This window comes from Notechis scutatus, chromosome 4, assembly GCF_049901735.1.
Source record: "Notechis scutatus isolate UNSWTSFEM ecotype Mainland chromosome 4, rNotScu1.2, whole genome shotgun sequence".
Taxonomy (NCBI): domain Eukaryota; kingdom Metazoa; phylum Chordata; class Lepidosauria; order Squamata; family Elapidae; genus Notechis; species Notechis scutatus.
In genome coordinates this window covers 31,166,759-31,194,617 of record NC_142012.1, presented here as the reverse complement: position 1 = coordinate 31,194,617, position 27,859 = coordinate 31,166,759, and the positions used below count along the sequence as shown (strand labels likewise).

At 34.3% G+C, this 27,859-nt stretch overlaps 1 protein-coding gene across 1 annotated transcript; it reads right to left on the bottom strand.

Moving 5' to 3' along the window:
• Window positions 1-532: 532 nt before the first annotated feature.
• CLGN (calmegin) lies at window positions 533-27,013 on the bottom strand. The gene is made up of 15 exons (XM_026668822.2): window positions 26,915-27,013; window positions 21,219-21,374; window positions 19,934-20,007; window positions 15,584-15,642; window positions 13,128-13,269; window positions 12,510-12,591; window positions 10,441-10,633; window positions 8,820-9,009; window positions 8,230-8,343; window positions 6,954-7,110; window positions 6,396-6,611; window positions 4,234-4,353; window positions 3,911-4,037; window positions 2,700-2,782; window positions 533-1,325 (listed from the first exon to the last, which is right to left on the bottom strand). Exons 2-15 carry the CDS (start codon window positions 21,363-21,365, stop codon window positions 1,245-1,247), a joined length of 1,785 nt encoding a protein of 594 aa, XP_026524607.2. The 5' UTR covers window positions 21,366-21,374; window positions 26,915-27,013; the 3' UTR covers window positions 533-1,244.
• Between the last annotated feature and the right edge of the window lie 846 nt (window positions 27,014-27,859).

Below are 27,859 nucleotides of genomic sequence, written 5' to 3'. Positions count from 1 at the left end.
TGCAGAATTCGAATGCAGTGATAAGAGATGGAACAATAGAAATTTCAATGGAAGAACATAACATTTATTCCAAACATCCTCCGGTGAACATGACTTCCGACTATCTTTAGCTTCCTTGTTGACCTTGCTGTCAGTAAACGTTGGAAATTGTGATCTCATGACCATGGCTCACACCTTCATTTAAATGTCCAGATATAAAATAATCCTGTTCTACAATAAGGAGCCTTGAGACAAAATAGCTTTTTAAAATAAAAATGTGTTAGTGGGCACCCAAAGATAAGAGATCCTTGTTGTACTCATTTGCTCATGGTAACCCAGAAGTGAAACTCCTGCAGAAAATGCACAATCAATTTCTGGAAGCTCTAATGCTATTCTAGCGATTTTCCATTTTGCAGTATAGTACATACTGAATGTTGACAATTCTGAATATATAGCAGAAAATTAAATGTTAATATTATTAGAAATAGTTTCCTTTTTAAAATATGATTCCAATAATATACACATTAATAAGCTTCAAGTTAAATAATAGGTTATATTAAAGATTTTTATTTAGGAATCAATATAATTTAGGAAGTAAATTGTACATGGATTTTGCCAATCTGGCTTGAAACATAAAACTATAAAAGCATGAAAAATTTCATGTACACCAGTTACATAAATACGGTTAATGTTTTTCCATTTAAATGTAAAACATGTTATAGTTTAAAATTAATAACAATGAAGTGCCTTGTAGGACAAAAAGCAGTAGCAACTATAACAAGCATTAAACACACATTACAACAAAATGTAAGTAAATATTACAGTTTTCAAAAATGTAATTAACAGCCAAACACAGTTATTGCATTCAGCTCAAAATATCAAAGTGATTTTATCATCTTTGAAATTTTTAACTTCTAAATCTTAAAAATAATATATCCTCTCTAGAGCTAGGAACAAAAATTGATGTAAGAGTTTCCAAACAATATTAAATAACTTCAAAGAATATTTATAGTAAATCAGGCCTATCACCATTTTAAAAAAATCTTCTGTGAAGTAAAGAACCCAATAACTCAACAAGTAGGAATGTTTCTTCAAAAAGAAAATGAAAAACCTGACAAGATGAAGAGGGTCTGGAAAATAGGATTTAAAATCAAAACTGAGTTCAGTCTTTGTTTAAGAGTTAATAATCTCCATGCCTGTGCCAGTGTTAAAACAGTATGACTGGATTCTGTAACTAGAAACAAATAATACTAGATGGAAGTGTGTTAGTCTTTTCGAACTCTTCGTTTACGTACTGATTTTGCAGGTCCATCGACAGACCCAGTGCTTTCATCTGCTTCTCTCATCTGGGGGAGGGGAGGAAAATATGCATGAGAGTTGTCAATATAAGTTATTGTTCACTATTATCCATCTAGGTTGCAACTAAATATTGTTTACTTTTGAAAATATTTATTTTTAATATTAATGTTTTTATTTCCTAAGAGCATTAAGAAAATCAATAATTACTTTGCATTTACAAATATGGCTTGCTTATAATTCTTTTTTAGCATTGTAACTTGTACTACTTATAAAAAGAAGGGAGAAACTGGAGTGTAGAATACTTACTGAATCTAACATAATAAGTCAATAACTCTTTCCATGTTGACTTAAAGTATCTGCTTTCTAGTGTATTTAGTTCCTAATATACAATCTAAATTCACTGGAACTCTAGTATCTCAGGAAACAATTATGTCAGTTAGAAGGTTATGGAATGGAATGTCAAATAAAGGATTTGACCCTTTTTCCCATGCTAAATTGACTTTATGAGAAACCCAACTTTAAAAATTTGGGAAAAGATGGTGATATGGAAAAAATAGATGGAAACAGGTAAATGAACCAATTGATAGATGATAATGATTTTTTAACATACACTGTATTACAAGAAATATATATCAGATGTAACCCAATGGCAATATTTACATATTTACAGTTACTTACAGTTGTAATATTTGTTAATAACATTGCTAGCATTTCCATCTGAGATATTAGAACAAGTGGTTAAATCCTTCAGCATCCCCCTCTCTCTCTCACACACACACACATCAATAAATCAAATTGCTATGTATATGCTAAGCAATGAGTGGAATAAAAAATTAGATTTATGCAATTATATATTGCATAAATAATGGGAGAATGTCTTAACTTCTACAGCAACAATGCCAACAGTGTCTCTAATTAAGACTTATACAACAAAAATATTTAGAACTTACTGGACTCCATTATGTTTGAACTAAAAAAAGATTGTCTAAGACAGCGTAAGATAATAAAATAATGCTTCTTTACTCTGTTTTTATACAATGTCCTATACTTAGCAAGTTTTGGGAGAATGAATGGACTATAAATATGACTATATGTCAAAAGCTAAAATTTTCAGAGAATTTTGACAACATAAATGGATTCTCTGTGTCCTTACTATGGATGAAAAACTGATGCTGCAATATATGAAAAATAAATGTATGGCTCCATTCACTCAACGCAATGAAGAACTGACTGTGCTTACTACTTATGAGCAGATTGCCTACAGACCTAAATTTCGTATGGACAGCTATAATGAAACATGAAAGTCTGGGGTGTTTTTCTAGATCTAGCATATTTCTGCTTTCATCTTATTCTATTTATACCTTAAAGAGAATTTGCAGAACTAAAACTTTTTACATTTCTGTAATTCTACAAAGCCTCACCTCATCCTCTTCTGAATGAGATTTATCCTCCTCCTCTTGACTTCTATCAGCAGTATCATTTTCTTCTTCATCATCTTCACCACCTTCATATTCCAAGAGACAGTGAATAATTATTCAATGTAGTACAGTAAGGAAAAAAAAGATAGCAAGGCCAGTTTGATACAGTGATTAAACCACTAGGCTAGAAACCAAGAAACGTGAGTTCTAGTTCCGCCTTAGACACAAAACCATCTAATGCCTTAGGTCAGTTACTCTTTACAAGCCCTAGAAAAGAGGCAATGGCAAACTACTTCCAAAATCTTGCCAAGAAAACTGCAAGGACTTGTACAGGCAGTTTCCACAGTCAACTCTGAGTCAAGGGCACGCATACAAAAAAGATGATTCTTTTAATGTATATCGTAATAAAGTCTGTCAACTAGCAAATCACATTATTCGATCTGACACTCATATTAAACGAATTTTGTAACTAGTCTTAATCAACCTTTTTTCATTTTGTATTTGGGTTATAATGAAACCTGGAAGTAATCTGAAATGGGTATTTACAAGATGAATAGGGCAAACTGAGTGCATTTCCACCCCTCCTTTTATAATGCTGATGACATGATGGCTGTGGATAGGAGCAGTCCTTCCCTCTCCCTCTTGTTATGCTTCCTCCTGCCAAGGAACACTTAAGAGATTTGTTTTACTTTTTTCTCCTTGTTTTATACTTCCACCTAGAAAAAACATAGTTTGATCCATATTCAGAGTAGCTCCACATTATTTCATATACAGGGCAGAACAACTATTCCAGATGGAATGCATGGAGTAGTTCATATACAGAACATTTTAATACCTTCAAACCACCACATTTGAAATGAAGTAGTGCCTTCCGGCTATATAGGGATTATGGATTTTATTGAGGAACTCTGGATGTGTATAAATAACAATAGCACTTAAGACTTATATACCATTTTGCAGTGCTTTACAGCCCCCTCTAAGCAATTTACAGACCCAGCATATTGCCACCAACAATCTCTCATTTTACCAACCTCAGAAGGATGGAAGGCTGAACTTTCCAAATAAAAGGGTGATATAGAATATATATAATAAGTACAGAATATTTAACAATGGTTTGCCAGCTTGGAATATGTTTCAAGTGGTCAGCAACTAATGTAAACTATGATTTTGCTGTTTTATCACAGTTTCAAATAAATATTGTCAAAATCTCTTACCTCCCTCATCAATATTTTCATTTGTTTTTTTAATTTCATCCTTTTCTGATATCTCTTGTTCTAGTTCTCCTTTTGTAATTGGCTTAGCTAAATCAGTTTTTTTGTAGTCTATATCGTCATCCATTTTCTAAAATAGAAGGATTAAAATTATGTCTGGTTTTCAGACTTAATATTTTCAAAACATTACAAAACAATTGAATGTCTCATGCTTGCCAATTTCCTTTCCTTCTTTCTCCCACTATAATGTATTTCTAAACATATTTTGAGCCAAGAACAGATGAAGCAAATTATTGATTTTTATAATACAAAATAAGATAGCATACCTTGGATGGCCAGCAAAACAATATGCCCATTCCTATTGGTAGTGCCAGTGTTAAGATATAAATAATCCAAAGCCATGGGCGTTCTTCTGCAGCAGTCACCAACTGGCTAAACATACCAGGCTGAAAAAGCAAAGGGTGTGCACTTATTTTAGAGCTCAAGCTTCATGGAATTTTCTTTATCAAGCCGTGCGCTATATCAATTATAAGTGTTAATATGAAAGAAACCTCTGAACATAAAGAAGCCACTATCTTAATTATGCTATATCTCAAATCAATAACAAAAATTGGTAGATCACATATCTCAGGGGTAGGGAAACTTGGCTCTTCTATCACTTATGAACTTCAACTTCCAGAGTGAGCCATAAAAGGTTCCCCATCCCTGGCCTACTGGTTTTTCAGTTGTGGAGGAAATCAATTTTTGACTTGAATGGGACTGTTTAATACACAAATGTATGAAATTTCTCCCAAAGTCATCCATTGGCATGAAGTCAGTTATATATTTAAAACACACACATACACACACTCACATGTGGCAGCTAGGGCGCCCCCTCCGGGCGGCCGCCTCCCCAGGCGGGTGGCGGGCCAGCAAAGGAGGGGGACAGGGGCCCTGGGCCCCCGAGGGGGACGGGCCAGGCCCAGCCCCGCGCCTCGCCAGCGGCGGTGCGGCCGTCTTGGCTGGGAAGGCTGGCGCCTTGGCTCACGGTCGTTCCTTTTAAAAAGGCCCAGGGCAACCGCAGGCTCCCCTTTGCGAGACCCGGCTAAGGCCCCCAATTGGAGTTTTTTGGTTTTGGGGGCAAAAAAGTCTTATCCCGGCAAAGTATATCTAAAGAGCTTTTGCACAGTAATAGCTTGTGCATCAATTGCAGCCATTCCCTGATTGAGAAGTCATGCTCACAATTATTTATGCTATAGTTCCCTCCAAGTCCTATATACAGTATTTGTGAATGCCATCTGAGGGGACTTAGGAAATGGGAATTTTCAATCACTGCTCAAATGCTTTGGAGCTCTATCCCTACAAAGATCTACCTCTTCACTTATGGGTCTTTAAGCATAGCATCAAAGAAATAGAGTACATAAATAAGAGATAGGAGGGCAAGGGAAATAAAACCTTTCACCACATTGAAATCTAAGCTTTTAGCATTAGAAACCTATTCAAGAAATGTTTGTCCTGAAATTATTTAACTACGATATCAGGGTTTCTTTTTCCTTCAAAAATATACAACACTCAATCTCTGAAGTTAGTTGATCAACTAGGTCTGTACTGATTAAATGGCATGGTGTAACTGGATTGTTCAAATGAGTCTTATTATATTCAAGTGATAGTTATTGATATTGTGAGTATATGTATAAATCAAACTAGACAAAAGATATGGCCATGGGGACAAGAAGTTGCCCAAGTCTCAGTAAATTTGTTTACTATGTTAAAGAAATCTAATGGCATTTTAAGTGCCTTAATTGTATAAAAGTAAACAAAGCATAAAAGCAAGGTTGTAAGGCTAATATAATGAAACTCAAACTCAATATTTCTAAATATTTCTCATCCATGGGCAATCAGAATGATTAATTAGGAAATCATTATTAGTAAATGCATATAAAACATTGAGTATAATCAACATAATAAATAATATAAACATATAAAGAATGGTTGCTGGAATTGGGTATGTCTAATTTGATGAAAAGAAGGACTAGAGGTGATATGATAGCAGTGTTTCAATATCCCTGGGGCTGCCACAAAGAAGAGTAAGTCAAGCTATTCTCCAAAGCATCTGAGGGCAGGACCAGAAGCAGTGAAAACTAATCAAGGAGAGAAGCGACCTAGAACTAAGGAGAAATTTCCTGACAGAACAATTAATCAGTAGAGCAACTTGACTCCAGAAGTTGTAAATGCTCCAACACTGAATTTTTTAAAGAAGGGATTCTATAACCATTTGTCTGAAATGCTACAGGGTTTCCTGCCTGAGCAGGGGATTGGACTAGAACCTTTCCACGGTCCCTTCCAACTCTTGTTATTCTATTCTGTTCTGTTCTGTTCTATTCTATTCTATCATAATAAACATCATGTTACAAATTAAATATCATTGGAATTTTGAAATGTTATGCATTTCAGGGCACTTTTTTGGCAGAATTGTATTATTTGAGACAAAAATATAATAAATTCTTACTTCGTTGGCACTTGCAATCAATTTTTTAAAGCCCCAGCCATCTGCTGCCCATCGATCAGCAACTTCCTTGTCTGAACAGATTATGAAGTTATCAAAGTAAATATTTGATGTCATAGACCAGAGTTCTAAACCCATAGCATCAACAGTAGTCATCTGAAAAGGATGAGCGTCTTCAAAATAATCAGGATTAGGAATTTTCTGAGGACTCCATATACCCTGTAAGAGAAAAATAATAGAATGCATATGAAATAAGATAAACATTTAATAACCTAATATGACAGAAGGTTGGCAACTGTTCAGAATATGAGGCTTCCCATTATTTTAGAGCAAATACTACAGATACAGATAAAACAAAATATTTTTAAATAATCCAGCCTCTGGTTCCTATTCATGGATTCAGTCTCTAGTATTTTATGGATCGGAAAAGAGGGCTTAGTACATCAATTTAAATAATATTAACCTGTCCCCATATTAGTAATGAAGCAATTAAAGCAATCCATCATAATCCCAACAAATTATATAGTAATCAACACAATATATAACAATTATTGCTTTTACCTGATAGTTAGGATTTTCTATCATTGGTGGTTTCCATTTTCCTTTATAGTTTGGATTGTTCATCATGGGGCGTACCCATACCCCACAACCAGGTGCAGCTTCACATTTTGGATTAGGAACCTGTGGAGCTTCCCACACCCCATCCATTTCTTCATCCCTGTAAAAAAGATAAATATATCAATTAAAAAAATTTTTAAAGATGGAACTATAAATAAGAAAACATGCCTTCTTCCCATTTGTTTAAATAGCTAAAGACAAAACTCAAAAGATAAAAAAGGTAAAGGTTTCCCCTGTCTAGTCGTGTTCAACTCTAATTTGGGTGGTGCTCATCTCCATTTCTTAGCCTAGGGAGCCAGCATTATCCAAAGATATTTCTGTGGTCATGTGGCCAGCATGACCATATGTCAAGGGGCATGGAACATTGTTACCTTCCCACCAAAGTGATGCCTATTTATCTACTTGCATTTGCATGCTTTTGAACTGCTGGATGGGCAATTCAAAATATAATAATGATACATAAAATATGTCAGTTTCCTTTGGGTTGACATCTTGCAATCAGACTCTTGCATCCTGCTAGTGGTTTTAATGCTTTCACTTACTCATTACAGCAATATATTGAAAGAGAGAATGCAGATGTTTTTCACATATCTCTTTAAAAATTTTACTTCAGAAAAATGTACAGTGCAATTATTAAATGTTTCAATTACATGTGATCAATGAATCAACAAATCAAATGCTACAGATACAGGTTTAAGATCCAATCCTTGATAGATCAATTAAAATAATTTCTAATTACCATATACTCACATTATCAGTTTTAAGAAAGCTTGAAATCCCCATTTTTAATCCAAAATTTTCTAAGTTGATTTTAGAATCCTGCTTGATATTTTAAGTGGAATTATGGTTGACATTGAATTTTGGAGAAATATGCTAGCTTTCTATAGTACTGCTTTACGCCCATAAAATTAGGTAAAGAACATTTCAAGTAAATAAACAAACTCTTAACATTATCTAATGCACAATGCTGAGAACTAATGCTGTTTAATTGATGTATTAATTTTCACAGCTTAAAAGATTCAATTTTCAGTTTCTGAACTAAACTTACTAATCGTTTTTTATATAAATACAATATAAAGCAACAAAAGCCAGCCAATAAAGCAAAAGATAAACACAAATTAAAAAGCTTACAGAGTCATAAATAAAAGAGTGTCTTCAATATAATTCATTACAGGCATCAGAGTCTAGTAATAATTTCCAGAATGACAGACACACTTACCAATCTTCTGGTTTTTCTGCATTTGGATCTGGAATGTATTCAGGTTCATTATCAAGCCATCCTTCAGGTTTAACTGCATCAGGATCTTCTATTTTTGGAGGCTCATCTTCATTCCTTAAAATTACAAACCAGTTTTATCACAAAATACATAGAAGAGCAGCAAGATATATTACTATTATGAATACATTTATTCCTCCAGAAAAAAGGTATGTATATGAAGCATATTTTTGATATTTGCATAATATTTATATGTTTTAAGATCTTTTATTATTGAAGTGAATCAAAATAATACTGCTACACAAATATTACAACTGCAAATCTGCATGTGGATGAACACTTCAAAGATTAACAGTGTTATTGAAGAATGTTAATCTAGGCTTGCTTTCTTTTGCTAAAAAGTACTAACAATTATGACCAACAATTATGATAACTAGAGAATAGTATTTGTGAGCATAACTGCTGATGACTATGGCCTTTATAATATTGCGGTAGGTAGGTAGGAAGGAGGGCTAAAAATCCACTTATATGTAAATGAGAGACAGTAGAAAAGGATCAAAAAGGGGGAGGGAGGAGTTATATATTCTCTTTACCAGTCATCTGGCTTTACAGCATCAGGATCAGGTATTTTAGCTCTCTCATCCCAGTCTTCAGGCTTCTTATCATTAGGATCTTCTATGTCTTTTGGTGGATTTACAGGTGGAATCATGTCTTCTAGGAGATTTCCCTTGCTGACAACTGCTTGGTCAATTAATACTTCAAAAGTATTATCAGGTTTCAGCACTAAAATGTAATAAGTTAATATATTAAATGAAGGAGAAATTATAAACATATTTTTCATAATTCGTAAATATTTACTAGAAATTGTTCCAGTTTATGGTTTTCAATGTTTGTACCATATAATCAACCTGAAAATTATGCAAGTTCTGAATACTGATTTTTTTAAATTGAGCATATTGCCTGAATATTTATTTAGACAGATTCATTGTAATAAGAATATATTTCCAAATGAATTTGCTTAAAACAAATTTAATCTGAAATTGCTGCTTTAACTATATGTGATTATGCAAAAGTATTATTGAAATATATTTCATATTTGTATTAAATAATAATTTTTCATTTCAAAACTGCCATCTTTGTTGTTTTCAAACATATTGCTTCCAATTTTATTATACTTTAAAAGCACAACACTAAACCCCATGCAGTACATTTTATCCCTTTTTTTCAGAAGTTATAACATATTATGTCAATGCACCTTATTCTATATGAAAAATTCTTAGGATTCCATTTTATTTAAAAAAAGCAAACAAATTCATATACTTAATAGATATAATCCTCAAAACTTCTCACTTCCTATTAAACTGTCATCTTGCATAATAAAATGTAAAGACCCATTTATGGTCAATTATCTGAAAATAAAATGATTTATGGTTAATATCCAAATGCACTTGGGATAAGCTTCAGTTTAAAAAGTAATAATTATTCTATGCAGAAACATCAATTAATTTGAGGGGAAAAACAATATGGGATTAATGCTGGTGAATAAACAACCAACTTTCCTAAAGATTTTTACCAACTTGAAACATAAATGAGAATTAAAGGAATTGTAATCCAAGAAATCTATAGGGCATCAGATTGAATAAATCAATGGTTTAGATTTTAATCCATATAAAAGCCCTAATCTACAAAACAAATTTAAGTAGAAATTGTAGGCTTCTGGCACTCTGAACTGGAACATCCTTTTATTTGCAAAATTCCAATACCTGTGAGTTCTGTCGAGGGAACGAGCCCCACTGCTTTCATTAGTAACTGTAAGAAAACATATCTTCAAGTATAAGAATTCCTCTAATTTTCATTATAAAGGGTAAGGAAGTATCTAAAAGTTCCCAATTTTCAGTTGCTTTCCTTTATACATACCTGCTTCTATATATCATTAAGTGTAAAAAATAGGTTTTCTCTAAAGTTTTTGTCCTATTCTTCAAACATTTATAGGATAGCAATATTAAACTGTTGCCACAGAAACTGGATTTCCCAGAATGACCAAAAGAATTTTTTTTTAAATGCAGAACATATTCATGTGTTTTAAATATAGGCTTGTAAGTATAGTAAGTTATAAATATACATTATACATTATAGTAAGTTATAAATATACATTATAACACAAGTATTTCAATTCTATCTTATTTTTCTAAATTTAAAAATGCAAAAAAATACCAAGGGTATATAGATGGGTCTTCCTGTCAGTATAAATTTTTTTCAGATCTACATCAGGTCGCTTGGCGTGCTTTTCCTCATAATCTCCAGTCTTAGGATGTTTATGTCTGAAGATAAAGTGTAGTTTATAGTCTTCTCCACATTTATCTGGCCCAAACATAATTGTGTATGATGTTTTATCATAGAAATATTCCTGTAGGATAAAAATGAACACAATATTTTGTTTGTAAGAAAAATATTCTGCAACAAAAAACACTGGCACTAATTAGAGCTTGATAGCTCCTTATTTTAAATGATATTTAAAAGAATGTTTTTAGAAATTAGTAGCATTTATTTAGTTGTGATTCATAACAACAAAATAGAAAAAACTATAATTGATAATCCATGTTCAGGATGAGACCTAAAAAGATAATTATTTGACCTTCTGCGCTTGCAGTTACACAGGAATTTTCTCCTGATAACCTTCCTCTTCTATAAACAGGATTCTTGGAAGAAAAAAAAATGTGGCTGAAAAACAGCCAAATGTATATAGCAGCAAGCAGAAAATAATAATTTGATCTGGTTCTAGAGTTTTAAAACTAACCTTCCAATGAAGGCTTCCAAGGCTCATTGTGTGAGCATAACAACTCACTCAAAAATGAATAAAACAAGATCAAGGTTCTAGTGGGAGAAGGCTCTGGTAAAACTAAAACTGAGTCTGAAAATGGATTGGGGCAGAGAACATAGGCTACCAAAAATTAGATTCCCCCAGTGCCTCCATTCAAAAGGGGAAGTTGACCAACATCTTGGAATGTTGGTGAATGCTTCATTCTAAGTCCCCTTCTTCCCAGTTCCATGACCCAGAGGAGAACAAAGAGAACTCGTTTTGTGCTTCCTAATGCAGCAGTTCCCAACCTTCCCGACTTTATAAATCGACGAGGGAGGAGAGGGGTTGGTTTCACGCAAATGGCAGGCAAGCGCACATGCTTGCCCACTGCGTGCAAGTGGAGCTACACACGTGTGCTCGCCCATCATTTTCACAGTCCAATTCTGAACGGGCCGCAACCAGGGGTTGGGGACCACTGTTCTAATGCACATATACATTCAGGGATGCAATACAAGTACTGTACCTAAACATAGAGAAGCCATGGGTTACATTATTACCCAGAAAAAAACACATGCCTCTCCTTTATGGCCACTTCTGATAAAATACTGGAAAGAATTTCAGAAGCCACAGAAGATCCTTTGTCCTTCCTCCATCCAGGTTTGAAAGTATAGGCCAGATCAGCCCTCTCATCCATAATCAAATCAAGGATGAGTAAGGTTTTAGTACAGACAGACCCTTTTCTTGTTATAATTATATAACATATCAATAATATATGACAATTAATTTAAATATTTATATATTAATGGATTAAAATTAGAGTTCCTGTATTTTCAAATCCTAACTCAAATTCTGGAATAAATTAACTAAAAATAAGTTTTAGTTAACAACAGATTATTTGAACCTATCTTTGAAGATCACTAATCTTCAGCCAATGAAAATATTTCACCTTAATTATCCTTGTAGAACTATTACAATAATGAAATTGGGATAGGCAAGAACAACTACCTACACTTAACTTCTTGGGACACAGGCGGGATATGTTAGATTACTATTTTTCATTTTATTGTGATTTTTTAATATACCAGATGAAAAGGCTCTGAATCTTTTTACATACAATTTCAAACCTGCTGATTGGTATCATTTTATCTTTTCAGATTGAATTTAGTTTAGTTTTCTGTATTTGTATTCCAGTTTTATTTTTCTTTACAAACTACTAAGATTTTGACTGAAGAATGAGAAAAAAAATAGCCATAAGCAACAAACTTTCCAATTAATGAAATGTATGTTAGTGTATGCTGGCTAGTGTATGCTGGTTTACTAAAAAAAAAACTGAAGTATGTAAATTATCTATCATAGGAAGTGGTGCGTATTTGTATGTGAACCTCAGTAATAAAAATGGATTATAAGTACTGAAAGTTTGGAACGTCTCCTTCCAAATACTGCAACATGACTGATCAAATAATCTTTTGCAGTTATTACGTACCAGATCCAAATCGTCACTTTTGGATAGAAGTTTAACATATGCACCACCACAATCAATGCCATCCTGAAAGTTCACTTCATATCTGCATAACAGAAACACATTAATACTCTTTTGCAGATAAATATTAATTAAGTTTCTTTAGCTACCAGTTCCCAGTTACTTTAGGCACTGTGTCATGCAGTTTTTAGCATCAGTTAGTACCTGTTTTTCTCCCTGTGATTGACCTAAAACATTTTTAATTTCTTTTGAACATTTAAAGTTACATATTAATCTTGTATTCTTTTTATACCAAAAATAATTATAGTGCATTTTGAAAACCAGATGCTAGAAGTAGAAGGGCATTAATATTATTATTATTTTTATTATTAATATTATTATGTTTCATTGCACATTAGATGTTTAAACTGGATTTGGCAATTTTATCCACCTATAGAATCCTTCTCACGGATCTGAGATAGGCAGATGTTGTTTGGAAGGCAGGTATTGTTGCAGGATATATTATTATTATGGTTGGTTGCATAATCAAGTCAGATAATTAGACCGGATTTGGCATATTTATCCACCTATCGAGTGTTGTGGTTATTATTATCATTATTTCACATGTAAACATATACTTACTGAACAATTAGTGGTGTGCTATCAAAAATAAATGGCTTTGTTAACATCGTTGATATTGCATGATGTTTTGCTACTGATTTTAGTACCAATCCTCTGTCACCAGGCACCATGTTTTCTTTTAATGGTTCTATTTCCCATCTTCCTAAGTGAGATAATACACAAGAGAAAAGCAAAAAAGTAAAATTTTACAAACACAACTATGAGAAGAAATCTGTCTGTCATCTATCATAAAAATAAAAAATAAACGGCAAATACAAATACAAATACAAAAATGTGCCATCAACCCACCAACTAGACAAAGAGCACCTTTCTTCTCTGAAAAATGGAAGAGATAAGTCATCAAAGCCTTCCAGAATCCAAAACAGTATAAGTTGATTAGAGATCTGCCCATGATTAGGGCCAAAATTCCATGTCTCTTATATTCAAATTAAGTTACATTTGTTCCAAGATAAAAGCCAGATCTTGTGTATGATCTCCCACATGTGCCAGATCGTAAGTAAATTGAGCCAAATCATGGCAGCCATAAACCTAGGGCTATTTCAGACATCCAACCAAGGGGAGGAAAGATTAAGACTCCCAATACTGCCACCTTAGCAATCAGACTGAGCGGCCTTGGCAGAAATGCCACAATGCACTAGGGGCAACAGTATACAAACAGTCAACCCAACTAGTCCTTCTAGTCCCAATTTACAAATAAGGATGTGCATTCAGTAATGCCTCTTGATGCCAACATAATCTCACGTATGACAAAAAGAATATCTCAGAACTTCCTGATCTTCATTTGAAATCTGGATGGGCACATTTATGACAAAGATCCTTTGTCCTTCCTCCATCCAGGTTTGAAAGTATAGGCCAGATCAGCCCTCTCATCCATAATCAAATCAAGGATGAGTAAGGTTTTAGTACAGACAGACCCAGTATTAAATAGCAATTCTTGGATTCTAAATCACCTAGAACCTCGTTCCCCAGTATGAAGAATGAGAACTGGAAAGGAGGAAATCATACAAAGATGTCAAACCCACTTACCCTAAATGCAGCCCATTCACTCTGTTCTGAAATATTTAACTTAGTTTATCACAACCAAGCACCATTTTCTACTTCTGGAGAAGCAATGTTAGACTTAAGGTGACTGCAGAGCAAAGCCAATGGCTGCAGTAGAAAGAGGGGTTAGTGAAAGGATTGGTTCCTCAGAATTCTTCTTCAGAGCAAGAATGGGCTGGGATTATCCACAAGTACAGAGGCTGTCCATGAGGAAACTGTAAGACAGCAATCTTCAATGGGTTTTACTGCTCTAGGAGATGGGGGGGGGGGAATCTCATCTAAGTCACAGATCAGCATCTTTAAAAAAAAAACACTGAGTTCACATACTTCCTCTCTTAACCACCTTAGGAAATTGCTTATTAATGGCTTTTTCAAAGTTAAGAAACTTGAGAAAAGGCAGGTTTCATCACAACCAGGCGAATTTCCTTCTATCCTTGATGAAGAAGGTTTCATGCTCATTTAAGGACTTTAAAAATAAAAAAATGAATTAACATCAAAATAATGGAATAGAATGTTGATTTTGGAAAGTTATAAATAGATTAATGGGACAGATAGATTAAAGACTGCAAAAATCCTATGGGTTGTTCAACTTTTTACAAAAATATATGAAAATTTTGAAACTAACTATAAAAAATCCACCCATGGGAAAGTGTTGATTAAAAAAAAAAAAAAAAACATGATAAGAGGGAACATTGAAGATGGACTAGAGGAAATCAGACAGGGCTAAAGATTACAATTAAAAGAAAGGCAACCTATTAATACAATGCAGCAATATTATTTGACTGTGGAAGAATTCAAGGATATTTGGAGAAAATGCACTAAGAAATTACTCTTACTTGCTACTACAAAAATAGATTTAAAAGAGGCTACAGAAGAGGTGCAGATTTTATTGGACAAAATGCAGACCGGGGCTGATTTCAACAGGGATTTGAAAAGAGATTTTAAAATGCCAGACTACAAGAATGATACAGAAAAAGATGTCACACCGAATTTGCAAAAGAAATTGCCCAATATCTTACAATAATTAAAGGGAACATACAGTACATAGGAATAATAATAATAAATTAGAAGAGTAACTTGGATAGCTTTCTTATGTTGGAATTACAAAAGAGGCATGCTAAACCACAGTGAAGGAATTTCTGAGTGGAGACAAAATGCATTATCAGAAGGAACTGTTTTTGCTTTTAATCTTCTTGCTATCTTCTTGTGAGCCCAAAAGTATACTATTATGATAAAATGATTGAGAAAACCTAGAAGTACTACAAGTACAACCTGCCATAGTGCAATTTGTATGGAATTTTAATTAACAATATAAGAAAGAATATACATGAGAAGTACTAGAAGTTGAAACAAAAATATCCAATTAAACTTGCACAAAGCAATAATTCATCAATAATACTAAGTTTATGTCTTACCATCATACTTTGCAATGTTTTCATCTGTGTCCTCCTTTTTGGTCTGAGATAAAATCCAACTGTTTAAAATAACAACAACACAACCAGATCATACATATTCCTGGAGGTTCAGACTGTCACTTGCCACACATTTAAAGTTTGGTCTGACTATATATGGGTAAATTTGAAATGACCTAATTCTGAGGTGCTAGGAAAGTTTATATCAATTCAGATTATAACATTGAGGGCAGGGAGAGTAAATGTTTCTCCTTAACACAAAAGGTAACCTGTAAAAAGTAAAAACTATTAATGAGAATTAAACTGAAATTGTACTCTGATCACACAATAACTAGTTTTCAGAGATGATTAAAATTATTTCAATGCATAAAACAATAAAAACTGCAATATGCATTAAGGATAAAATAATAAAAAATAGAAATTATCCACAAGCAACCATTCCAACTAGCTACAGTAGAGGGAGATATAGGTCACAGGTTTCACTTTCCTAGATTGGCAAAAGACCAAGTGCTTTTTAATTCCTTCTATTCCTGAACTACTTCTATTCAAACTGCAATTATAAAAAAAAAATAGAAATCTTAAGAGCTAGTCAGTGACTTATTTCTTTTCATTTTTCCAAATTTCAATTTGTTCAGCATTGGGTATCTTATACACTAAAACATGATGTGACTGATTTTTAAATGTCCCCATATCTAATTTTCAGATAGAATTATAAATAATCAACATAAAATCATAGGATCATTCACAGAGATGTAGATCCTGGCATAGCACTAGAATAAAACTATCATATTCTTCTAAATCAGGCGTGTCAAACTCATGTAGTCACAGCGGCGTCACGTGACATATCAGGACTTTCTTCCCCTTCGCTAAACCTGGCATGGTCGTTGACAGCCCTGTTCTAAATTATATTCTTCTAGTTTTACAGCTGATTTTTAAAATGGAAACTTCTGGGCTCACTCAAAAAGCTAAATTTTAGATTTCTTTGCCTTTTTTTCCTTAAATTAATACTATATTATTTATCAGTGTATATAAAGTCTTATGGATTCTGAGAATAGTATAGCTCCCATAAATAGGAGCTTCTCTTCTTTTTGGATTCTAATGTTTTTCCTTGAGAGGAAGGAAATACAAAAATATTTCTACAGCTTTCTGACCTTTTTAAAACACAAGGACTTTCCTAATGTATTCTTCTAAATAGCGGTTTTTCATGACGGTTATTATAAATGGTAAAACTACATGTTTAAATTTGAACAAGAATAGCTTTGAAGAAAGTTATGTTTATATAGCTCCAAGTTTCATGTCATAACTCTATAAAAAGGTGTAGATTTAGAGAATGATTGGTGTTATTATTATTCCATTATTATTTGATTCTTAAATAATAGTAGAAGAAAAAATGTTTATTATAACTGAAAGTAGGTAGTTCATATGCAATCCATTTTAAAATGCTTTTTATATATCAGATATCTACAAAGTAAAAATAAATAAACCTAATACAATTATTTCAGTGTATATTACCAGTCTGCATAGTTTTATCATAGTTGATAAATGTTATAAATAAAAATAATAAGTTAATAAACAAACAAAAACAGTTTAAATCAAATGTGATACAATAATCCTTAGGAGCTTATGCTCCTGGTACTTGTTTTATTATTGTTAATGATAAATTATTAAATAAATAAATAAATTCCAATTTTTCATAACCCAATTGTAATTTTGTCAGAATTGTTTATCAGTAACTACTTGAGTTCTTGTAAATTTATGCTTGCATCACTAGTGGCAGTATCTAGCTACAATATCTTCAGTTAGCTTCTTTTTTGATTGCCTGTGATTTTTTTTTTCTAGAATCAGAGTCCGATCCAGTGAGACTATTTTAAATTGCCCCAAATAGTTAAGCTTCAGCTTCATTATTAGTGATTCCAATGAGCAGTGAACTAACATTAGCTGATTTGCTTTTTTTGGGGGGTGGGGTGGGGGGTGGGGTCCAATATAATTGCTATTTTCTCCAGCTCCACAATTCAGAGCCCTGGATTTCTCCTTGTTCTGCCTTTCTGGTGATCCAGCTTTTCCAGCCATATATTCAGCTGGAAAAACCAAAATCCTGATGATACATACCTTTGTCAGTGTCTTTGCACTTTTAATATTTTATCTTGTCATAGCCCCTTTTCTTCATGGCTGCAATAGCTATTCCTAAAAAGACAAAATCTGGCACTACTTTAATTTTTCCACCTATTTGTATTGGGCTGAGAATGAAATATATATATTTTAATATCAAACAGCAGACTGGCTTTTTCACTCTCTTCTTCCACCTTTAACAAGGCATTCCTTAAGCTTTCTTCACTTTTACTTATTGAAATTGTAACATAATCTTACTTTATCTGCAGGTTGTAGAGATTTCTCCTAGCAATTTTAATTCCAATTTCTTCTAACCCAGCATTAAATACTATACAAAGTTAATACCATGGGCATTTTCAGGAGCTTGCTATGTTTATTATTCTGTCCATCCTAGCAGACATTGGTGTTTAATTTATTTTTCCAAATCTGAATCATATATTTGTTCTGTATTCTGTTTTAAATATTGCTTCTGATCAGTTTATAAATTCTTCAATAGGCAGATGGGTCAATCCAGTACAATATACTGCAGTCTGAAGTCAAAAACTTTGCATAACCAATAAAGCAAAAATGTTTTTTAAAAATATACTTGTAATTTCCATTATCACCAGATATTAACGATCTGATTTCAGGTGCCTTTGCATCTCCTGAATTTAGGTTTGATTGAATTTGGTATCTGATAAACTGATATTTTCTGGATCCTTGACCACTGTTGTCATACATATTTCTGAAATACATGTAGTGCTTGAACTGCATTATCTTATAGGTTTCTAAACAGTTTGGTGGTAAATTCATCAATTCCTACAGCTTTGTGATTAGCAATATTTTCTAGTACCTATTTAACTTTACTTTCTAGAATGTCTGCACTAATTCAACGATCAAGTCTTCATATGTATCATTAATTTGGGAATTTTTTATGAGCCTATTAGTTTTTCATATATTCTCAACATTTCTTTACATACTTTTCTCCTTTCCCTTCCTTATGCTTATCTTTGAATGGATGTTTTTCTTAATTTTTGAAATTTTAAAAAATAAACCTTTTTATCCTTCCAATTTTATTATTATCTTGATTTTTTTTTGCAATTATTTATATTTATCTCCTGTTTCTTCTTGCACTTCTTTGGACAAGTATCCTCTCTATTTTGCTTTTCATCCTTCTGTGTTTATTCTACTAGAAAACTAATGATGTAATGAATGATGTAATTAATTTCAGCTTAGAGATTATCAAATCAAATATATTCTCTCGTTGTGTTGCATAATTAATTATAGGGAATATTGCCAAGATCATCTTTTTTTAACAATTTTGTTTCCCTTAAGTGTAATCCCAATTTGAAATAATTAAATACTGTAAAATAAAGAAACATATAAGAAACACTTAGAGAGAACTGTCACAAAGAAAAGGAAGCAGTGCCTACCATGATTGCTAGTTAAGTGCTTTAGGGCATTAGAAATGAAACTGACTAGTTATTGTGTTAACTAATATAAGGAAACAGTGATAAAAGTATAAATTATTATCATCATCATCATCTTTGGGATAATGCAATGATGAAAAGAGCTGTTCAATTTTATGATAAAAAATTTAGAATACAATGAATGACTACCACTCCTCTCTTTTCTTCTTCCTCAAATGAACAGAGCTCTCCTTCCTCTCTGCCTTAGCAACTCGCATTAAAAATGAAGATGATGGATATGAGAAACTTGTGGAACTAAGAAACAATGGAAAAAGGCAAACACTGGAAGGGAAATGACTTCCATGGAGGCTGGCTAGCATCAGAAAGGGAATGTGTCTGTGCCCCTCAAATCACCCCAAACATGTCTTTGATAACACTCATTACCAGTCAATTGACTTTGCTTCCAAAGTAATAGATGGCTTTTTTTACAGGCTGGAGGCTGTCCTTGGGCAATGTTAAAAAATGACATTTTTAAATTTTAATTTAATTTTATTTTTTTAATATTTTTATATTAACATAGCTTATGACAACTTGTCAGAGATGAGGACAATGTAACGATGCCAAGGGAAAAAACTGGTGAAAGAGGAAAGAAGCCAAGGGGAAAGATTTAATTGTGCTGTAGGGAATAGGCTTAAGAAGCATCCTAGTTTCATTTATCTTCATATTTTTATTTACTAAAAAAACTCGCTCCAAAACACGTGAGCAAGATGTAACTAGTTATAAGCAGCAAGCTGTAAACTATCCATCTAAACTGCAAATATTGATGACTTTAGGGCTTTTGTTGAGAAGCACTTACCCGGACAATATTGCGTCATCAAAGGTTTCAGTAAAGTATACTTCTCCTATAGGCTCTGGTGTTTTGTATACAACCTACCAAAAATTTATAAAAATTATAACAAGAATGAGAATTAGCACCTACAAATGAATACATTAAAAGTGCTAAAAGAAAATTAAATATCTGTGCATTATCAATCAAGAACTTCATTCCAAGTTGAAAACAAAGCATTTTCTCTCTGGCTTTTTTTCCATCGGGGAGAAATTCATGTAAGATGTTCAACAGTGATAGGTTGTTTTTAGTTTGGTTTTTTATATACGCAGAGTTGGTTGCATTTACCACTATGGACTCAAACAATTACAATCTAAGTTCTACATTTCTAATTTATTTATAATTGACCTTTATATTCCAGAGCAAATCAAAAGTTTAATGACTAAAGTATCCTAAATTTATGGAGCAAATTAGTTCTTTGATATTTCAGAAGCTAATTTATTATGTATGAGCTTTCAGAGGAACTTTAATCATTAAAACTACACAAGGCAAAAGCAGCAGATGTGAAATAGCAATATATCAAGTTTGAATTATTTTGAGATAAAAATATTCAATAGGTACCAAATACATTTACTGCACACCCTTTTTACCAGTTCAGTGAGATTTTACATTCTTCTGAAAAATATAAATACTAATTGATACTGTTTCTCGTTTCATAATAAGTATTGTTAAGTGTAAGTTAAATTTACCAAAATCTAGAAATATGTATCGATGGATGCTTTCCAAGTGTGGAATGTGGAAAATATAAGCAGCCACCTACTGTTTCTTAACCAATCATGCTTAATTTAAAAAACCCCACAAGATGGATCTGGCTTTAGATTCAATTTATGAATCTAAATCAGATGTGTAGCTTATTGTAGATAAAACAATAAAATATACATCATATGATTTAGATTCATAAATTGATTCATTGATTTATACACAGCATAATTTTTCATCTCAGGACTCTGTGAAGCTAAAGCATCATTAGTAATAGGTCCACTGGGTTAAAAACAGGACAACATTATAGGCCTGTCACAAGAGAATGCATATAAAAGCAAAAGAATCAAGAAAACCTCCTATTATAAGGCAAAGTTTATGACATTCTATGGCACCAAAATAAATTTAAAAAGAAGTAATGTTTTATGTTTGAATAAACTTCCAGGAATTTATAATATTCTTGTTATTATTTCTAAAAGTCATAATAAATTGAACACTAAAATTTACAGTCAAGTAGCTATAATTTTAATTTTTAATTTATACATGAAAATGTTACCTCCATAGAAGATCTGCCTGTCTCAGTATTAGTGTCTTCTGAACTTTGGTCAAAATTTTCTACTTCAACTTCTGGATCTTCAGATTCTGCACTTACTGAACTTAATAGTAAGAGACTTAGACATAACAAATCCCACTGACGTTGCATTCTGACCACCTGTAAAATGGAATTATGACAAATGTATTATTTAAAAGTCAGGTGTTTAATGATTAAGATAAACCAAACAAGCTGCAATATGAACCTAGACATAAGGAAAGAAGTATTTCATAACCCAAACTCCAATTGCTTTATTTTCTTATTAGAAAAATTGTAATTTCTTATATAGCAATAAGATATAACATACATACCGCTTCACAGTGCTTTACAGCCCTCTCTAGCAGTTTACAGAGTCAGCATATTGCCCCCAACAATCTGGGTCCTTATTTTACTGACCTTGGAAGGATGGAAGGCTGAGTCAACCTTGAGCTGGTCAGGATCAAACTGCCAAACTGCAGACAGCTGGCAATCAGCAGAATAAGCATGCAGTACTGCATTCTAACCACTGCACCACGGTTCTTAAAAATATACCCATTCTTACTGTAATACAACTTCCCCCACCAACATTCTTATTCTCCAAATAATTTTAATTGTATCCAAGTTTAACTGTCATCCATATATATCACATGCTAGAGTCCCTGCCATTGATCACAGAATATTTGTATGTGAATCTAATTCACTATTACCCTGGCAATGAGATATTTAGATTTGTCTACATATGTATGTATGTATATATGTATGTATGCATGCATACACACACACACACACACACACACACACACACACACACACGAGTATATATATTTTATTATGTGGAGGATAAAAACAGACTGGAAAAATAAGGAAACTCTTCCAAGCTCTATGAACTATGATAAATTCAGAAATGGTATAATGGAAAGGGTACTATATACTGAAATTTTGTACAATAAAGATATCAAGATCAAATATACCTCGGAAGATTCTTCCTACTTAAAATACCCTCTACTACTAAAATATGAAATTAGGTCAACAATGTGGTCATTATCAAATCAGAAGGCTAGAGGAATTGATGTAATATGGCAAGCAATTACAGAAGAATCTGAGAAGATTCTAATCAAACTATGCCAACAAATCTAAAGAACTGCCAACAAACTAGAAGTAGTCAAAGAAATATCGGAGAAAGATATGTTAAAAATATGTAAATCATTAAACAATATCCTTAATTTCACATGAAAGAAAACAATATTTAGGATAATTCAATGCAGATTATAGCTGTATATGGGAGATGCCAGATGTTCAATATGACTTTAGATGAGTCCAGAGAACATGATACTTCACTGCTCATGCAACTGGATAATTTAGAAAACCAAAAAGAAAACAGTACATGCTTCCTTGGTTATACAGGTAGTATAGCACAATTGGGATCTGAATTTCTGTTGTTAAGCAAGGCAGCTCTTAAGGGAGTCATGTCAGATTTTAAGAGCAGTCTGGTCAATCTGTCCTCATTTTGATTGTAGAAAGCAAAAATATCCCAAGTGAATACAAGCTAGCTCTACAAAACTAAAAAGGATGAAAAATATAATTTTAAAAAAATAGCATTAGAACTAATTTTATTGTTCAATATATTCAGAAATAAATTCTCTGGTACCGGTACTATTATTTCCAGGTAAATGTGATAGAAAACTGGAAACGATATTAATAATAGGAGGGGTGGAGAGGATATAAAATGTATGTAAAAATAAAAATAGACCTAGCCACATATCAAAAACTAAAGCCCCCCCCCTTTTTTGTAACATTTACCAAGTTAAATCAAGTTTAAGGCAATTCCAGATGGTTGGCCTTCCACTGCCCTTGACTTCTACAATTAAAATGAGGGCAGATTGCCCAGACTGCTCTGATTTCCAAATAGGTAAATATACCAAGAATTAATGGGAGGGAACATGCTTGTGAATCTACAGCATCTACAGCATTTGTTAGAGACCTACAATTGATGAGCACTTGCTCTTCCTTGCCAACAACTGGTCACTGAGAACTTAACAGTGGATCTTTGTGGGCCAGCAACAGGTACATGTCTCAATCAGTGATTGCAGACATACTATATAATGGAGGAAAACACTGTTTATTTGACAGCAATACTTAGTATTTGAACATAAGATTTTTTTCATGAATGAAGGCAAATATATGTGTCCCAGGATAATGATGCGAGACTGAATTTCAATCGAATTTGGCCATGCAGGTACAAAGATAGTCAGGGAAATGATTGAAGCCTGGCAAACGGGCCCCTTGTCAGTTAACAGGAGTGCTGAATTACCACCAGCTTATCAAAACTTAGGATCTGAGGACTTGGCAGCACAAGAAAACAACAACCAATTGCCAGCCATCAACACACCAATCAGCCAGTAGGAAGGCACCACATAAACACGACTCACAAAACAGCTCAAAGCACATATTTCAGTAGAGAGAAATTCCCTGAAGATGGGCTCCACATGAGTCCGAAAACTCGGAAGAGTAAATCTCTGGTCCCGGTGACCAACCCAAATTTAAACTTGGATGAGACTTTTTTTTTGGGCAGAACTACTGAGATAATCAGGGTTTTTTTTAATAATGTAAAATACCAAGTCACAGCACTGGTAGACACTTGAATCAATCTGTATACCTAGGATCTGAATGCTGATCAGAAAACTGATATCTGGAAAATCAAATATTTTTTGCCAGTATATACTGTAAATGTTCAGTTTTTTTTCCACCAATTTTTAAAACAATCAGATGTGCACTCTAGAATGGGAAATGGGAAAACAAATCATAAAGAAGCAAGACTTATAGTACCTTAAAGAATTAAATGCAAATTAATTAATTAATTAGGCACATTCAAGCAAAGTACAAGAAACTAGCAAGAAATGTAACTCAGTAGAAAAAGACAAAGTCTAGCCTACCCTCAGCATTAGTTCAGTGGTAAATAAATGATTAACTAGAACAAACAATTTTTAATAACACTCAATTTTGATGATTTGATGAAAGTAGGTGACTCAGACTAAAAAAAAAATAGAGATAAACCTTCTCTACTTATTGCTGGTTCATATTTTGAGAATCAAGGTAATCCAAGAAGGGGTAAACATTATTTTCTCATCCACTGTAAAAATTGTCCAAAAGTAGATCATTATAGTCTAGACTATAGTACAAACTTTTAGACCAAGGGTCTTCAAACTTGGCAAGTTTAAGACTTGTGGACTTCAACTCCCAGAATTCCTGAGCTAACATGACTGGAGGAAGAATTCTGGGAGTTGAAGTCCACAAGTCTTAAAGCTGTCAAGTTTGAAGAGCCCCGTTTTAGAATATCCTGATGTTCCTAGTGCCTTCAATTTTTCATGGAGCCAAATCATTTTAAAATTACTATAATCATAACTAGTGATCTAATTAATTCATTAATCAAACAAATGCTTTCTTAAGATTATCAACTCCATTCTTTTACTGAATTTTGCTCTGCTAACTGCAAATTTCTAAACCAACATTGGCCCAAAAAGAAATACTTGGATTAGAAGATCACACATCTCCAAAGTTCTGTATCTTTTATACTGTAGTTCTATTCATAATCTTTATACTACTTTGCAATTCTGAAAACAGCACATACAGGTAGTCCTCACTTAATGACCCATCACTTAACGACTAGTTGAAATTATGAAAGCCTCAAAAAGAGTTTACTATCTATAAATCACTACGTCACAAAATGTCAGGTGCCCCCCCATGAGCATGTCATCACTATCTGCATGCTTGAAAGCATTACAAATGGTTGCCAAGCACCCTGTGATCATGTGATTGCCATTTACAATGTTCCCTGCTGGCCTCCCCAGAAAGTCAATGGGGAAACTGGTAGGATGTTGCAAACTACTGCTGGGGGCTGGATGAAAGAGGTTCCTGCTGTTTGTGCCTGCCTGAACCTTAGCAGTTCAAATTCAAGCATGCATGGAGCCCAAAATCCCTCTCTCCACCCTGCAAGGAGCTACACAGAGGCAGGAGAAAAGGACATCCACCTCCATGCCTGCTTGGATCTCAGCAGCTGAAATTCAAGCATGCCCAAAGCCCAAAACCTCTCTCTGCTTCCAGGAAAAGGACTCCCAGCTCTGTCTTTGCCTGAACTTCAGCAGCCAAATGCAAGCAAACATGGAGCCCCAAATCCTTCTAAAGGGCCTCTGTTCGCTTAATTATCTGTGGAATCATTTAATGATAGCAACAGGAAGTATAGTGAGTGAAATAGCCATATGGGCATCTTGCTTGACTGCTTTGCTCAGAGACCAAGACTCTGATTCCAACGGCGGTCATTAAGCTAGGGCTACCTGTACACCTTGTCTTTGTTTTGTTCAAATCAAAAAGTACATTAATTGGCAAATACACATTTTCTATGCATGTCTAACAACTTCCTTATTTGACAAGAGTAAAGTAATAAAGCAACTGTTAATCTGCTAGCAGATGATGTGCTTATCTTTTAGGGATACTTGCTTTATATACTAACTTGCCTTATTCTGTTATTGAGGTTTTAATTGAACACAACTGCAACTGCTTCTTTGCAAAGAAACACAGACAATATCAAGAAAGTCACATATCTGGAATACTTTGAAATTCATGTATTAAACAAAATTGTTTAAAATAATATGAGCATAGAGTAACATATTCCCAACTACCTGTACACATTGTTCTGGGTTCAGCAAATAATAAAGACAAAGGGAGACTGGATAGAAATGTTATCTAAAAAAAAAAACCAGTAATCATGATCCCATTGACATGGATGGTATACAACTTCTATTTTATTTTTACTAATTCAGTAATACATACACCTCCACGCATCAAAAGAATTTTGTAAACATTGTAAAATACTAATTTCTATGGCAAGAAACTGAAAGCGGGGGGCAGGAATACAGAATAGTTATGAATGGATGTTAGGTTTTTCTGAACCAGACTTACTGCACAATTAAAGAGCAATAGATCCTTACTCTTAACAGGTTTCGGGTGTGTTTATTTTGCTGTATTCCTACCCAGCAGCTTGCTTCTCTCCTTTGTTTAGAATCGCAGCAATTCCATGTTTGCTCGATGATGATAAACAAACGAGCAGAAATGAGCCGATTAAGTACAATTAGCCACAACTTCTCCCGCCTAAGCTAGGTAATTATGGAGACCTCTGATCGTCGCGGTTCCAAAGCCGCTGCAGGGGCAGCAACAAACCGCTGCTACCCGGGCTCCTTCTCCTCGGATACGAGAGCTAATTGGTGTTGATCTCCGCATCTGCCCCCAGGGGGAACGGCTCTCCGCGGAGGCCGCTCGGTCTCCAGGGAAAAGCGCCTGGCGCCGCATCCTTTCGGAGCCACGGGGCGGACTAGGAGAGAGACAGGCTTCGGGCTAACTCCCGCACTACGTTCAACCTCTCTCCGTCCCGCCGGGGAAGCGGAGGCCGAGGAGAACGGATCCAGGTCGCGCCGAGTAACGGCAGAGTAACGGCTGCGCCCGAACGCGGCAAGAGTAGGAGAGACGGCGGGGGCGACCCCTTCCGCGCGCAGAGAGGAGCTTACGGGAGGGCAGCGCCCTCTCGCCGCCTTGCAGTTGCTGGCTCAGCCAACCTCATCCGCCGCCAAAACCCCGAACCGTCCTCGGGACGCCCCTCCCGGAGTGCCTAAGAAACTGCCGCCGTTTACCTCCCGCGAATCCAGTCAGCGTTTCCCCAGCTGGAACACGGACGCCGGCCACAGAGCATCACCTTAGCTTCTCAGTGCGCATGCGCCACGCGTCCGAACCGGCGGGCGTCAAGGAGCAGGTGCTTCGCCTGGCGGCCTCGGCCAATCACAGCGGGACGCTTAGAGATTTTTTAAAGCCAATCACGGCGAAGGGATTCCATTCCCATCAGCAAACTAACCCAACCCCGAATCGGTCCGCCGTTCTTGGAGAACTTAATATGGGCGGCCTGGCCAATCAGGTTGCAATTTTTATTGCTTGCTGATGGAAAACCCTAAATTATTTTCGCAGCGGATTGCCCCACGGTTGCCGGTTTAGGTCCACTACAGACCGTTGAAAACTCGATTGTCCGATTTCGATTTAGAATGTTTTTAAATGCGGGCTTTTTTTAAAATTTCTCTTATCAAAGGCATACACGCCTTCCTGCAAAAGTGAATGCAATGCAGCGATTAATATGTGAGAGTGGGACTTTCAAATCCGCACATTATCATTAAGTCTGTTAGATTTCACTCAGTCCAGCTGATCTCGTTGGTGAGACGTCTGTTATTAATTTATGCAACTGGAATTCCAGAGGATAGGTGGATTATAAATTTAATTTACTAGTGTTAATGAATAATCAAGCCAAAAATAAAATCTTTGATCGTACTTTAAAAATAGCTACTTTAAATGAATCTAGTTTTGATTATATTGTATTTATTGTATTTTTAATTAAGTACAATTATCTATTATAAGAAAATGACTTATTGAACAATCAACTGCTGGTTAGATATTCTTCTGTTATTTTTTTCCACCTTTTTCAAAGTAAAATAGTTATTTTATACAGGTTTCCCTTCCCCACCCACTTCCCAATCTTTAGAACTGGAAAGTTTACCCCTCTCAATTTTTAAAATCTTTTCAAATAACCCAAT